This window comes from Coregonus clupeaformis, chromosome 1 (assembly GCF_020615455.1).
Source record: "Coregonus clupeaformis isolate EN_2021a chromosome 1, ASM2061545v1, whole genome shotgun sequence".
NCBI lineage: Eukaryota > Metazoa > Chordata > Actinopteri > Salmoniformes > Salmonidae > Coregonus > Coregonus clupeaformis.
In genome coordinates, this window is record NC_059192.1 from 37,342,057 (window position 1) to 37,357,459 (window position 15,403).

Sequence of the window (15,403 nt, forward strand, 5' to 3'; positions counted from 1 at the left end):
TGTAACATTGTAATGTACAGTTTGCACAGTAAAATATACATGTAAACTTGTATTCATGTTGACTAAATGCAAACCAAACATTTTAACTGGTATGTCATATTTTTATTTCTTCATTTGGCAGATTCACAAAAGGAATGGGACCAACTCCAGTATTACTAAAGCTAGAAAAAAATATTTGTTTTCATGACCTATACAATTTTGATATCGACTCAAAAATGACTACCATACAAAACGAAACAGTATCTCATACTTGTAAGAAGAAAATGTCTAAGGTATCAAAGTTCATGCTGATGATTGTATATTCTATCCCCAAAAATGTACTTGTCTCTGCAAACAACCGCAACTGTGTTGAATGAAATAAAATAGCCAGGAATGCTGCAGCATGTCAGAGGTGTGTCTTTCTTTTTGTGGACAAAGAAGCAAAACACTCATCATGTGATCCACTAGTGTCAGAGCTCAGACGAGATGTAACTACATTCATAGCTCATCTTTAAGTGGATCTTTTAAAACAAGTCACCAACTCAAATTCTGTAACCTTCATTGTTTAACAATATTTCAGCCAAGAATCGATTGAATGGTGACACATTACTAAAATATAAATACAAGTCGAAATGTAAAACAGGGGAAGAGAGTTCCTCCAGACAAAAAAAACCAAGTAAGGGGCAGCTACTGGGTGGGTTTAAGGATAGAAGAACATTGTGGTATTGATAGGACTCCTATCCCGGAAGGTGTGGTAGAAGAAAGTAGAGTTTATTAAGTGGCTCACTTGTGAGCCTATAGTCTATGTCCCTTTGGGCGGCGTCCATTTTAGCGAGCTGGGGTCGATGGTTTTGTTGTTGCTGCCTCTTTTCGTCTCCTTGGCTTTCCACTCATCGATCAGGTCCTGTGAGGGGGGAGTTCTGTTCAATTCATTTATTGGCCTTTTAGAGGAATTTGTCTCGGATTCAAGAGCACCGAGTCAAAGACGACATAAAATTACCAACATTTACAGACATGACATACAGTGGGTCTCATAAGTATTCATCCCCCTTGGATTATTATACAAATTTGAACAAAATAATAAAAATTAAATCACTAAAATATAGTTATTGCTTAAGTATTCACCCCCTTTCTTTATGCAAGCCTAAATTAGTTCAGGAGTAAAATGTGGCTTAACAAATCACATAAGTTACAAGGGGTTGAAATGATTTTGGAATGACTACCCCTTCCTCTGTACCCCATAAAAGTGTAAGGTCCCTTAGTCAAGTATTGAATTTAAAGCACAGATTTAACTACAAAGACCAGGGAGTTTTTCAAAAGCCTCAAAGAAGGGCAGTGATTGGTAGATGGGTAACAATAACGAATCAGACATTGAATATCAGTTTAAGCATGGTCATATTAATAATTATGCTGTGGATGATGTATTAAACCACCCAGACACATCAAAGATAGTCGTCCTTCTGAACTGAGCTACAGGACAGGAAGGAAACTGCTCAGGGATGTCACCATGAGGCCTTTGGTGATTTTAAAACAGCTACTGAGTTCAATGGCTGTGATAGGAGAAAACTGAGGATGGATCAACAACATTGTAGTGACTCCACAATAATGACAGAGAAATAGAATACAAATATTCATATTCCAAAACATGCATCCTGTATGCAACAATACACTAAAGTAATACTGTAAAAAAAAACATGGCAAAGGAATATACTTTTTGGCCTAAATGCCAAGCCTTATGTTTGGGGCCAATCCAACACATCACTGAGTAACTGCCTCCTTTTCAAGCATGGTGGTGGCTGCATCATGGTATGGGTATGCTTGATATCGGCAAAGACTGGGGAGTTTTTCAGGATAAAAAGAAATGGGATGGAGCTAAGCATAGGCAAAATCCTAGAGGAGGACCTGCTTCAGTCTGCTTTACACCAGACACTGGGAGAGGAATTCACCTTTCAGCAGGGCAATATCCTAAACCTACAACACAAGGCAAAATCTATACTAGAGTTGCTTACCATGCAGACAGTGAATGTTCCTGAGTGGCCAAGTTACAGTTTTGATAGAGCTTGAAGAATTTTGAAAAGAAAAATAGGCAAATATTGTACAATCCAGGTGCGCAAAGCTCTTAGAAACTTACCCAAGAAGATGCACAGCTGTAATCGCTGCCAAAGGTGTTTCTAACATGTATTGACTCAGGGGGTTGAATACTTGAAAGTACAGTATATTAATGTTTTATTTCACATAAATAAATAAAAAATATATATATATATATTCCACTGACATGAGTGTTTTGTAGATCGTTGACCAAAAAATGAAAATTAAATCCATTTTAAATCACACTTTGTAACACAAAATGTGAAGAAATCAAAGGGGGTGAATACTTATGATACCCACTGCAGATGACAACCGACAACCACATACAACAGATAGACAGCACTACATACACACAAGCTACAGCAAATACATGACAAACACAGTGCAAAATCAAAAGATAGCTCAAATGTTCACAGAACTCCTCCTTCCCAGGTTTTAGGTGCCTAGTCTAGTGCATGTTGAGCAGTTTGTCAAATGAAAGGAGGGTATTAACTGACAAACTGGGCCGAATTGTGATGTCACACACACTGTTGGGTACATGTGATGGGGGACAACACATTACTTAACCCTTTACACTCGGAGGAATTGGCCTATATAGATAGGCCCCAATCACGGTTGCAATTGAAAGGGAACACTTTGGAGAGGATGAGGAAACTATGTGAACAAAGGTGAGGACAACAGTTAATCTGAGACAGGACCGAATTCAAACATCACGCTGCTGATTTTATGTGCATTTGACCTTCGCTGTACTTTTTTGCAGCCATTTTTTCGATAGCGAAATCTGGAAATACTATAACTCTGGATAAATTCAATAATATAAGAATATTCATGCAAAATCTGGGGTAGATACAACATAAGACATCAAATTACAGGGGTTTGAATGAAAGGTCTCGCTGGTGTCTCCAGTGGCCACTCACAGCTCTCCAAAGTGTGCACAGTAATTTCAATACACTTTTATGACTCAGGCAGAGTAGAGCATTCAACTATTAGGTGCTTTTTTTTTTGCTTTCCTGGCTGTGCCTTTGGAGGAACTGAAGCAAGCACACTTGTAGCTAGCGGGTGGTAGTCCCGTTTAGAACGTCTGTCAGTTGAAAGCTATACATCGTAAAGCGGAGAACCAGAGATCTGATGTAATGTATACTATGCTACTGTACAGCCACTGCGTACCAATTTCAGCTCTTATCAGTGACTAAATATCCTATTTTGATCCCGTCCATGGGCTCAGAGTGTAAAGGGTTAACCGATGTTGATATCGTCATGACACACACTTACCTGTCTCTTCAAGACGAGGTGCTTTCCCTTCCAGTACTTAAGCATCTGCAGGGACTGCAGGGTGCTGACAATGTCCACTGGGTTCACAGCTGTCTCCTGGCTGATCTCTGAACACACACACACACACACAAGTACGACACACAGCTCTTCACACACTCATTAAAAATACGGAATCCTGCCAAGAGTACCATTTCATATGCTATTCCTAATCATTCAAATGCTTGGTAGTGTTCAAATGAAATTGAGGCTAACCTGAACAAGCTAAATAATTAACAATATTAAATAATCAACATTTACAAACCATAAAACAGATTGATAGGGCTATATACACACAAGCTACAGCGAATACATGACAAATACAGTGCAAAATCAAGGGTAGCCTTTCCAGGTTTACTGCATGTTGGTTAAGCAGTTTGATGCTCCACCTAGGGACTAATTAGTTCGGAGAGGAGAATTGGCCTATATATAGACAGACCCAAATTAAAACGGTTCCTAACAGAAAACATTGCAAATGCATAACCATAGTAGGAATTTAAAGGGAACACTTTGGAGATGATGTGTGAGTGTCTGTGTATGGTGTGTGTGTGAGACCTGAACAAGCTACATAATTTGCCAGCGTCATTTTCAAACCTCAACCCCAAACTAATTGTAGATTGTTTCAAAATGTGGCGTTAAGCACCCAAACATATTTGCAAAAATTCAGTCATCAGTTCTATGTCAAATCCTTTGTCACCTTTGATGGAGATCTCCTTGCCCTGGAAGTTGTACATGTAACGCAGCAGCACTTCTTTCCAGTAGCTACGGTAGCTGATGAGGCCCAGGTCCGAGAGGGGCCTCTCTGGGGAGCCCACCTTCTCCTCCACCTTGGACAGCAGGTAACCTACAGAAAGGGGATAGGGCAGGCAGGGCGGTCAGTAGCAGTTCTAATAAACAATGAGATGGACTGCACTTACATAGCAATGAGACCTGGTGGAGAAAAGCAAAACAGCTAAATTAACTGTAGTTTCTACTGCAATAACCACGTAATGTCAACACATAAAGAACTTGCTTTCAGGGCATTAAAGCCAGACATATTTTTTTACCAGCACTTTCGGTCTGTGTATTTAAAATCAGCAAGACTCTTTGTTTTCATTCCTGGGGGCTTAACAAAATATTCTGCATCTGGAAATTCCAACTGGCAGTAGTTACAAGGAGAAAACAGAGGTAGCCTATACTTACTGAAGTCAATCAGCATCTTCCCAAAGCCCTGCCTCATGTATTGGGGCATTGTCAGGATGCAGGAGACGTTGTAGTTGAGGAAAGAGTTCTTCTCCTGAAAGAACAGAGGATGTGTCTGTGTCTCATCTTTAAATCTAAAGCTCTATTATAAACCGTATCAAAAAGTTATGGGAGACAGGCATCCACTATCAATGTGAATGGAGTATAGTGGGTGGGTAGGTGGAGTATAGTGGGTGGGTACCTTAGAGAAGTATCCCACAAGATGGCAGCCTGTGTTGTCTGCCTCAGTCATAACGTAGAACAGAAAGGGTTCCACGTCGTAGTACAGCGTCTTGTGATCCAGGAAGAGCTTGGCGAGTAGACACAGGTTCTGGCAGTAGATCTGGAAAAGGAAACCACCCACCAATTAAAATTCCCCAAAGACCTTGCCAGGGACAATGTAGGGGCGGCAAGTAGATATGTCCTAAGCAAAGCACTTAACCCTAATTTGCTCCAGGGGTGCCGTACTACCATGGCTGACCCTGTAAAACAACACATTTCACCGCACCTATCCTAAACCATCTATTTATATTCTATGTAGCTTGTTTTATAGGAGTGCAAGGCACCCCTGGGGTTAGGGTCCCTGAAGAAATGTGAGACATGACAAAACGAAAGGTAATAATTCAACCATGATTATTTATTTGCTCTTTAGACCTGAGCCAATATACCTATTTTGAAAAATAAAAAGGAGACAGGAAAACAGCATTCTTTGTGTACGAGTCCAAGTTTAACACATTTACATTTTACATTTACGTCATTTAGCAGACGCTCTTATCCAGAGCGACTTACAGTTAGTGAGTGCATACGAGTCCAAGTTTAACACATTTACATTTTACATTTACGTCATTTAGCAGACGCTCTTATCCAGAGCGACTTACAGTTAGTGAGTGCATACATTATTTTCGAACCCACAACCCTGCCGTTGCAAACGCCATGCTCTACCAACTGAGCTACATCCCTGCCGGCCATTCCCTCCCATACCTGGACGACGCTGGGCCAATTGTGCGCCGCCCCATGGGTCTCCCAGTCGCGGCCGGCTACGACAGAGCCTGGAATCGAACCAGGATCTCTAGTGGCACAGCTAGCACTGCGATGCAGTGCCTTAGACCACTGCGCCACTCGGGAACAACTAAAGCGTATAGGGCCCTCACCTTGTTCTTCTTGCCGTCCACCTCAAAGACAGATATGGCTCCCTTTCTGTAGACCTCATCTCCTGGTGGATGCTTCCACACACACTTGGCCTAACAAACACACAGGGAGACAACACTATTGATTTGCTCACTCAAACCCAATTAAAAGGCCTACTCTGATATTTAGAGTCTTTTTTTTATTTATTATTTAAAACATTGATGTATACAGGAGTGATGTAGGAAAATGATGACCAGGCTGACTGTGCTGACTGTGCTACATGTACACAAAAAAAGTTGACTGACATTCTGGGCAGAGGTGCCAAGTACTGCGGCAGATAGTCTTGGTGGTCTGTTCAAGGCTTAAGTGTGTAGTTACTCAAAGCAACATGGACGCAGCTTAAGTTTTCATTTAGCTAGCAAGCTTAATTGTACAGCCAGCATTTTGTCTAACTCGATCCTTATACAATAATCAAACAGTTGGATAAACAAATAATTTGGGAAATCACTTTTGAAACTATAAATAGTTTTTATACCCTTCCCCAGATACAGTACATATCTCATCACAATTCTATCTCGGAGATCTACGGACAGTTCTTTGGACTTTCTGCTCTGACATGCACTGTCAACTGTGGGACCTTATATAGACAGGTGTGTTTCTTTCCAAATCATGACCAAACAACTGAATTGGCCACAGGTGGACTCCAATAAAGTTGTAGCGACAGCTCAAGGATGATCAAAGTAAATTGGATGCACTGGAGCTCAATTTGGGGTGGCATAGCAAAGGGGTGTGAATACCTACGTAAATGAGATATTTCTGTATTTTATTTTCAATACATTTTTAAAAAACATGTTTTCACTTTGTCATTATGGGGTATTGTGTGTAGACGGGTGAGAGAAAAAAATATATTGAATCTATTTTGAATTCAGGCTGTAACAAATTTTTTGGGGAAAAAGTCAAGGGGTATGAATACTTTCTGAAGGCACTGTATATCTTACCATGTGTCGTCTCAGAATGGTCTGGCTCTTCATGTACTTGAGGCAGAACTCGCAGACGTAGAGACGTCCCAGGCGGGCGTACTCCTCAGGGTAGGGTGAGTGGTACCACGTGTCCAGCTCGTAGCGGCCAAAAAGGATGGTCTTGATCATGTTGCTGCCCTCTGTGATCTGGCCCTGGATCCGCAGCTTCTCCTGTGGCGTTTTCAATAAGCGCGAAACGAGAGAGGAGAAATATGAAATTCTTCTAAACTACCAAGAACATCTTATCTACAATACAATCTAGATCACTATTGGTTTATTATGCATGAAGGAGGAAGGTGCACTGAGGTTTTTGTCTTACCAGATCTTCAGATGCGCGTGCCTGGGCTTTTCTGAAAAGCTCCAGGTCATAGTCACTAGTGATGTTCTCCAGAAGAGGTTCTCTGGTGTTGCCGTGGCTCTGTCGATGCTCCTGTAGACGAGATGGAAAGAAAAATGGCTGGGTGACGGATTGCTGATTGTGTCAATAAATGGGATTTATTCAAGATACTCTTTAAAAGAGGTAGGTTTTCAGATGTTTTCGGAAGATGGGCAGGGACTCCGCTGTTCTGACACTGGGGGAAGCTTGTTCCACCATTGCGGTGCAAGGACAGAGAAGAGCTTTGACTGGGCTGAGCGGGAGCTGCCCTCCTGTAGGGGTGGGAGGGCCAAGAGACCAGAGGATCCCCATAGCAAACATGATTCTCCCTCTAGTCATTTGAATGGGGAGATCTGTGCTGTGTCTCACCGTGTATTTCTCCTTCTGCTCCTTGGGTAGCCCAGAGTTCCTCCCCTTCCTCATCTCTGTCACCTGCTCTTTGTATCTTGTCTGTTTTGATGTGGGTGTCTGGTGAACACAACAGGAATTCATTGTGATTTTAACTATTTTTGTACATTTATTTTTTACATGATAAAATTAATCACCTTAAAAAGTACTCAATATTAATTTAATTCATTTTACCTGATGTCGTGTGGCGTGTCTGTTGCTTTCCTCCTGCACCTTTGTTTCTTCTTCGTGTTTCTCGCGAGTAGTTGCTTTCACCTATCAATAAAAAGGAGGAATAAACGTATTGGGCATTTGATTCTCTGTAGCTCTGATTGTACGACACAATTAAGTTAATGTACCTCAATAAGCACATAAGCAATGCCAAATATTTTTATGACATATTTACCTTGCATTCGTCAGCAGAGAGGTTATGGTAAAGAGGGCATCCTGAAACCGCAAAATGGCGTTCATGTTTCCCTGTTAGATGTCCTGCAAGAAACAAGAGAGCAATGAGTTTACATAGAATTAATTTAATTGACCAGAGATATTTCATAATAAGAATAATAACAAGAATCATTACAAGTCTTGTTGAGCAGCCACTAAAATAGCAGTAGTGCCACTAACCAAATGGTAAATTGTCTTACCCAGTGAGTTGCATCCTGGCGTGGGACACTTCATGTTAAAATTGTAGGTCTCGTGGCAGCGGCGGCGCTTGGGCCGGTGGGAGAGGTCCTTGTCTGAGTCTCTGAGGGCGGGGTCCTTGGCCACGTTTTCGTCGTGGGAGGCGTTGGGGCTGGAGATGTCCAGCTCGGACTCAGATGATGGGGCGTTGCCTGTGGGCGTCAACGGCGGAGACTCATCATGGTCGCCGACTCGCTTCACATCTGGTGTGTCTACATTGGCATGTGGGAGAAACGGCACAACACTCAGCTACACTGACAACGTAGGATACAATAATGGAATCTTCTAGCAATTGGCAGACCTCACAAGGTCTCATACACAGGTGATTGACTCGTTGTTCGCTAGCCTAACTACTACAGTTGCAATGTAGGTTTTGATTCACAGCTAAAGCATCCATCCCATGGCTTTCTTTACCTTGTGAGCTTTGGCTGAGGCGTAGAGATGCTCTTGTGAGGCGTGTTCTCTTGGGCATGTTTCCATCACTCTCTGAGCTGTTCGTCTGTTCTCTCTCAGCAGAAGAGTCTGAATCTTCAGTCCCATCAGAGCCACTCCCCAAATGCACACTCTGAGAGAATTATAGGGCTAACGTTAGCCAGGTAACTAGAAGATTACTAGCTAGCTAACTATTTACTTTTCATGATGGCTCTAGCTATATAATTGTTGCTAACGTTAGCTACTTCAAATGTATCAATTTCTCATGAATGACATATACAACTAGCTAGTTACCCTCTATAAATCTGAATGTAAACACAGCCTAACTAGGTACCTAGCTAGCTAGTCAGTTAACGTTAGTTAGCCAAATAGGGACCGCAACATAAGCAAAACACAATTGTAGCATTAGCTAGCGAGCTACCTTGCAAGCGTTAAAAAAGAGGCCATTTTAGCTAGCTAACTTACGTTATCTGCAGTAGCTAACTAGATAGTTATGCATTAAGTTAGCTAGCTAGCTAGTTAGTTAAGAAAGATAAATACCTTCGAATACATAGAGACCGCTGGCTAACAACTAGCTAACATTTTAGCAACCTTATGCTAGCAGCATAGCTAGCCAATTTAGCTTATCCAGCTAGCTAGCTAGCTAACGTAACGTTAGCTTCCGACCTACATTTTTCGTACCTGTCGTCTACGGGGCATATTTGCCTTGAGGAACGTCGGTTCCTATGCCGTCCGTCTCATAAAGCAACGCAGTTCCCCAAATGTATAATCAATGCAGTGGCTGGAACTGTTTTAGATTAGGTTTTTACTTCAAACATTTGTATGTACACACAACATTGGCTATGTCTCGCGCCACATTTTCGGTACAACACATTTCCGTTTGGAACCTTCTTCTTCTTCAGTGGGGTTTATCGGCGGTTGGCATCCAACGTTATGGCACATTACCGCCACCTACTGTACTGGAATGTGTGCCATAGACACGGATAAACTAAATATCCTACTTGCCAGCCCCGTTTCTCTTAAAAAATATAACAAAATGTTTTAGACTATATCTAATTACGTTCTACTCAATATACTCTTTAAACTAATTTCCTGTATCCCCTTCTCCCTCATACTAGATATCATCATCTCTCTTTCCCTCTGATACTGCCCACACTGTAGCAATACATGCTCCACAGTCTGTGTTTCCTGACAATAATCACACTTTCCTGTTGGATGCTTTCCTATCACATTTAATGTCTAATTCAACTGGCTGTGTCCCACCTTAATCTTGTAAAAATAGCCTCCCCTCTTCTGTCCCTTCCTGCCGTCCTCCCCTCCCCGACATTCCTCTGTACTTGAAATAAATGCCTTCCCTTATTATCTCTATTCCACTGCTCCTGCCATCTCTGCACCATCACTGTATATATCATTATTTTTGCCTCTGCCTTGTTCATTGAAACTTCAACATCAACATCCCCACTACTAAGTGCTTGTTTAGCCTGTTGATCTACTGCCTCGTTCCCCTCCACCCCCACATGGGCTGGGACCCAAGTAAATCTTATCTGAATACCCATCTGTTTAATCCTGCCATGAGTTTATAGCACCGTTTGGAACCTCTGTGTTTCTGTGTAATGTCACATGTGGGACTGTCTCCACTGGGTGGCGCTGTATAGGTGGCACGCCAGTCTTATTTTCAACTCATTTAATCAATCAATCAATCAAATGTATTTATAAAGCCTTTTTACATCAGCAGATGTCACAAAGTGCGATACAGAAACCCAGCCTAAAACCCCAAACAGCAAGCAATGCAGATGTACAAGCAAGGCAATTAACCCACTGTTCCCCGGGTGCCGATGACGTGAATGTCGATTAAGGCAGCCCCCCGCACCTCTATGATTCAGAGGTGTTGGGTTAAATGCGGAAGACACATTTCAGTTGAATGCATTCAGTTGTACAACTGACTAGGTATCCCCCTTTTCCCTTTCCTAGAAGCACGGTGGCTAGGAAAAACTCCCTAGAAAGGCAGGAACCTAGGAAGGAACCTAGGGAGGAACCAGGCTCTGAGGGGTGGCCAGTCCTCCTCTGTCTGTGCCAGGTGGAGATTATAAAAGTACATGGCCATTAAGGCCAGATTGTTCTTCAAGATGACCAGCAGGGTCAAATAATAATCACAGTGGTTGTAGAGGGTGTAACAGGTCAGTACCTCAAGAGTAAATGTCAGTAGGCTTTTCGGTCTGACGATATCCTCGGACAGGGCCAACCAGGCAGGATATAACCCCACCCACTTTGCCAAAGCACAGCCCCCACAACCCTAAAGGGATATCAACTGACCACCAACTTACTATCCAGAGACAAGGCTGAGTATTGCCCACAAAGGTCTCCTCCACCGCATGACCCCGTGGGGGTGCAAAACCGGACAGGAAGATCACGTCAGTGACTCAACCCACTCAAGTGATACACCCCTCCTTTAACATCTGATTTACTTAACAAAAGACACATCTCAATAGGTGGTCCAGGTAAATCATGAAATATCACAAGTGTGGGGGTGGGCCTTTCCTCTTTTGTTCTCTATTGCTCCTCTATTGTTCCTCAAGCAAGGGGGAGGCCGATGACAACACGACTTCCCATCAAACCAACTCCTAGAATGCCCTACTCCTTGAAGTTTGCAGTTGTGTCTAAAAACACTATTTTACAGAAAAAATTACCCTTTAGTGTGTGTACTTTACTGTATTTATACTTGGGATATCGCTTTTCAACAAGAAAAGTAAAAAATCACTAGAGGACAGACGGAAACGGACAAATTATTTCAATGGTAAACGGCCTGATTGAACTATCTACATTTATCCGCCATCTTTGCTAACACTTTCGGTCACCTATGGGTTATAGCTCTCAAATATATTTCTGAGTCTTTCTTTCTTTCTATTTTGTATGTCCCTTTCACAGTTCTACTAGCTTACATAAACTGATATGAGTTGTAAAGCTATCTGTACTATGGGAGAACTATGGGTTGTCTCATGTCAAAATCCAAAGCAGACATATCAGTGATGATTAGATGGATTATCCCGTTGATCAAATCAAACCAAACGTATTGGTCACACATACACATGGTTAGCAGATGTTATTGCGAGTGTAGCGAAATGCTTGTGGTTCTAGTTCCAACAGTGCAGTAATATCTAGCAAGTAATATCGAACAGTTCCACAACAATTATCTAATACACACAAATCGAAGTAAAGGAATGGAATAAGAATATATAAATATATAGATGAGCAATGTCATTGTCAGAGCGGCATAGGCTAAGATGCAATAGATAGTATAGAATACAGTATATACACATGAGACGAGTAATGCAAGATATGTAAACATTATTAAAGTGGCATTATTAAAGTGACTAGTGTTCCATTTATTAAAGTGGCCAGTGATTTTCAAGTCTGTATGTAGGCAGCAGTCTCTCTGTGCTAGTGATGGCTGTTTAACAGTCTGATGGCCTTGAGATAGAAGCTGTTTTTTAGTCTCTCTGTCCCAGCTTTGATGCACCTGTACTGACCTTGCCTTCTGGATGATAACGGGGTGAACAGGCAGTGGCTCGGGTGGTTGTTGTCCTTGATTATCTTTTTGGCCTTCCTGTGACATCGGGTGCTGTAGGTGTCCTGGAGGGCAGGTAGCTTGCCCGCGGTGATGTGTTGTGCAGACCGCACCACCCTCTGGAGAGCCCTGCGGTTGTGGGCAGTGCAGTTGCCGTACCAGGCGGTGATACAGCCCGACAGGATGCTCTCAATTGTGCATCTGTAAAAGTTTGTGAGGGTTTTAAGTGACAGGCCACATTTCTTCTGCCTCCTGAGGTTGAAGAGACGCTGTTGCGCCTTCTTCACCATACTGTCTGTGTGGTTGGACCATTTCAGTTTGTCAGTGATACAGTGGGGGAAAAAAGTATTTAGTCAGCCACCAATTGTGCAAGTTCTCCCACTTAAAAAGATGAGAGAGGCCTGTAATTTTCATCATAGGTACAAGTCAACTATGACAGACAAATTGAGAAAAAAAAATCAGGAAAATCACATTGTAGGATTTTTTATACATTTATTTGCAAATTATGGTGGAAAATAAGTATTTGGTCACCTACAAACAAGCAAGATTTCTGGCTCTCACAGACCTGTAACTTCTTATTTAAGAGGCTCATCTGTCCTCCACTCGTTACCTGTATTAATGGCACCTGTTTGAACTTGTTATCAGTATAAAAGACACCTGTCCACAACCTCAAACAGTCACACTCCAAACTCCACTATGGCCAAGACCAAAGAGCTGTCAAAGGACACCAGAAACAAAATTGTAGACCTGCACCAGGCTGGGAAGACTGAATCTGCAATAGGTAAGCAGCTTGGTTTGAAGAAATCAACTGTGGGAGCAATTATAAGGAAATGGAAGACATACAAGACCACTGATAATCTCCCTCGATCTGGGGCTCCACGCAAGATCTCACCCCGTGGGGTCAAAATGATCACAAGAACGGTGAGCAAAAATCCCAGAACCACACGGGGGGACCTAGTGAATGACCTGCAGAGAGCTGGGACCAAAGTAACAAAGCCTACCATCAGTAACACACTACGCCGCCAGGGACTCAAATCCTGCAGTGCCAGACGTGTCCCCCTGCTTAAGACAGTACATGTCCAGGCCCATCTGAAGTTTGCTAGAGTGCATTTGGATGATCCAGAAGAGGATTGGGAGAATGTCATATGGTCAGATGAAACCAAAATAGAACTTTTTGGTAAAAACTCAACTCGTCGTGTTTGGAGGAAAAATAATGCTGAGTTGCATCCAAAGAACACCATACCTACTGTGAAGCATGGGGGTGGAAACATCATGCTTTGGGGCTGTTTTTCTGCAAAGGGACCAGGACGACTGATCCGTGTAAAGGAAAGAATGAATGGGGCCATGTATCGTGAGATTTTGAGTGAAAACCTCCTTCCATCAGCAAGGGCATTGAAGATTAAACGTGGCTGGGTCTTTCAGCATGACAATGATCCCAAACACACCGCCCGGGCAACGAAGGAGTGGCTTCGTAAGAAGCATTTCAAGGTCCTGGAGTGGCCTAGCCAGTCTCCAGATCTCAACCCCATAGAAGATCTTTGGAAGGAGTTGAAAGTCCGTGTTGCCCAGCGACAGCCTCAAAACATCACTGCTCTAGAGGAGATCTGCATGGAGGAATGGGCCAAAATACCAGCAACAGTGTGTGAAAACCTTGTGAAGACTTACAGAAAACGTTTGACCTGTGTCATTGCCAACAAAGGGTATATAACAAAGTATTGAGAAACTTTTGTTATTGACCAAATACTTATTTTTCACCATAATTTGCAAATAAATTCATTAAAAATCCTACAATATGATTTTCTGGATTTGTTTTTCTCATTTTGTCTGTCATAGTTGACGTGTACCTATGATGAAAATTACAGGCCTCTCTCATCTTTTTAAGTGGGAGAACTTGACAATTGGTGGCTGACTAAATACTTTTTTTCCCCCACTGTATGTATGCCGAGGAACTTAAAACTTTCCACCTTCTCACTGCTGTCCCGTCGATGTGGATAGGGGGGATACTCCCTCTGCTGTTTCCTGAAGTCCACGATCATCTCTTTTGTTTTGTTGACGTTGATTGAGAGGCTATTTTCCTGACACCGTACTCCGAGAGCTCTCACCTCCTCCCTGTAGGCTGTCTCATCGTTGTTGGTAATCAAGCCTACTACTGTTGTGTCGTCTGCAAACTTGATGATTGAGTTGGAGGCGTGCATGGCTACGCAGTCATCGGTGAACAGGGAGTACAGGAGGGGGCTGAGCACACACCCTTGTGGGGCTCCAGTGTTGAGGATCAGTGAAGTGGAGATGTTGTTTCCTACCTTCACCACCTGGGGGCGGCCCATCAGTAAATCCAGGACCCAATTGCACAGGGTGGGGTTGAGACCCAGGGCCTCAAGCTTAATGATGAGCTTGGAGGGTACTATGGTGTTGAATGCTGAGCTATAGTCAATGAACAGCATTCTTACAGCATTCGTACATAGGTATTCCTCTTGTGATTGGACATTCAATACCATTGGACATTACTCACCTTTTATTGTGAAGCTCTGTAACTCTATGTAACAATACAGTCTATATGGTAACAAGCCTATTTGTTAATCAAATGATAAATAAATACATTAGCTGCTACACCATAAAGGCCTAGCTTGGCCTCTATTTGATATTGGTCTCTGGACCATTGTTTGTGGTAAATGTCTTTCATCAATATGAGAGGTTAGTATCATTGCAAAATAGAAACTGTATATACACTGTTAGTGTCATTCAATCAAACAGTAAATACCATGGCACTAGGCTCAATCATGCATACTCAGCAGCAACCTTTGCAAAGCGAGAAAAAGTTAACTCCTAGTGCTGTGCCACATTTCCTGGAGTACTGATTATGAACAGATAAAAAAGCTATGGTATGTTACAGTAATCCCTTTAATTCACTCAATCTAATTTTTTTCTCATGCTTTCTTACTTTTCTAATGTTCTATTGCTGACCAGTGCAACATCCTTTATTTCAAAAAATTAAGAAGAGAAGAAAACACACACATAGAAATGCTTTAGAAAAAACTAGGACAACCCACTGTACATAAAACAAACCAAAACCAGTAGACCTAATAGTATGAACAAATCCAATGCATTGGGCAAACCTCCAAAGAATTCAAAGAAACGATAATGTGGAAAAGTTACAAGCTTTTATTAACTGACAAACATAGCATATGGCCCTAGGCCCATAGGACATACAGCCATAGCCTA

The 15,403-nt window shown here is 42.2% G+C and overlaps 2 protein-coding genes across 4 annotated transcripts in view; one reads left to right on the plus strand and one right to left on the minus strand.

The window, feature by feature from the left end:
* The window catches only part of LOC121568001 (protachykinin-like), a 98,264-nt gene extending 98,054 nt beyond the window's left edge, over positions 1-210 (plus strand). For both annotated transcript variants that reach the window (XM_041878471.2, XM_041878479.1), the window contains one exon: positions 122-210. In XM_041878471.2, the coding sequence (XP_041734405.1) occupies positions 122-159 (38 nt within the window). In that variant the 3' untranslated portion in view covers positions 160-210. The remainder of the gene's footprint in view (positions 1-121) is intronic.
* Positions 66-9,498, minus strand: LOC121567989 (histone acetyltransferase KAT7-like). Of its 2 annotated transcripts, none has more exons than XM_041878445.2 (14): positions 9,301-9,498; positions 8,602-8,752; positions 8,151-8,399; positions 7,913-7,995; positions 7,702-7,782; positions 7,489-7,587; positions 7,063-7,173; positions 6,723-6,914; positions 5,748-5,837; positions 4,799-4,939; positions 4,558-4,651; positions 4,073-4,219; positions 3,340-3,446; positions 66-883 (listed from the first exon to the last, which is right to left on the minus strand). In XM_041878445.2, the coding sequence occupies exons 1-14, from the start codon at positions 9,316-9,318 to the stop codon at positions 782-784; spliced, it is 1,665 nt and encodes a 554-aa protein (XP_041734379.1). In that variant the 5' UTR covers positions 9,319-9,498; the 3' UTR covers positions 66-781. The 2 variants fall into 2 exon arrangements, with proteins under 2 accessions (XP_041734379.1, XP_041734369.1); XM_041878435.2 differs by having other exon boundaries at positions 6,723-6,926.
* Positions 9,499-15,403: the final 5,905 nt, after the last annotated feature.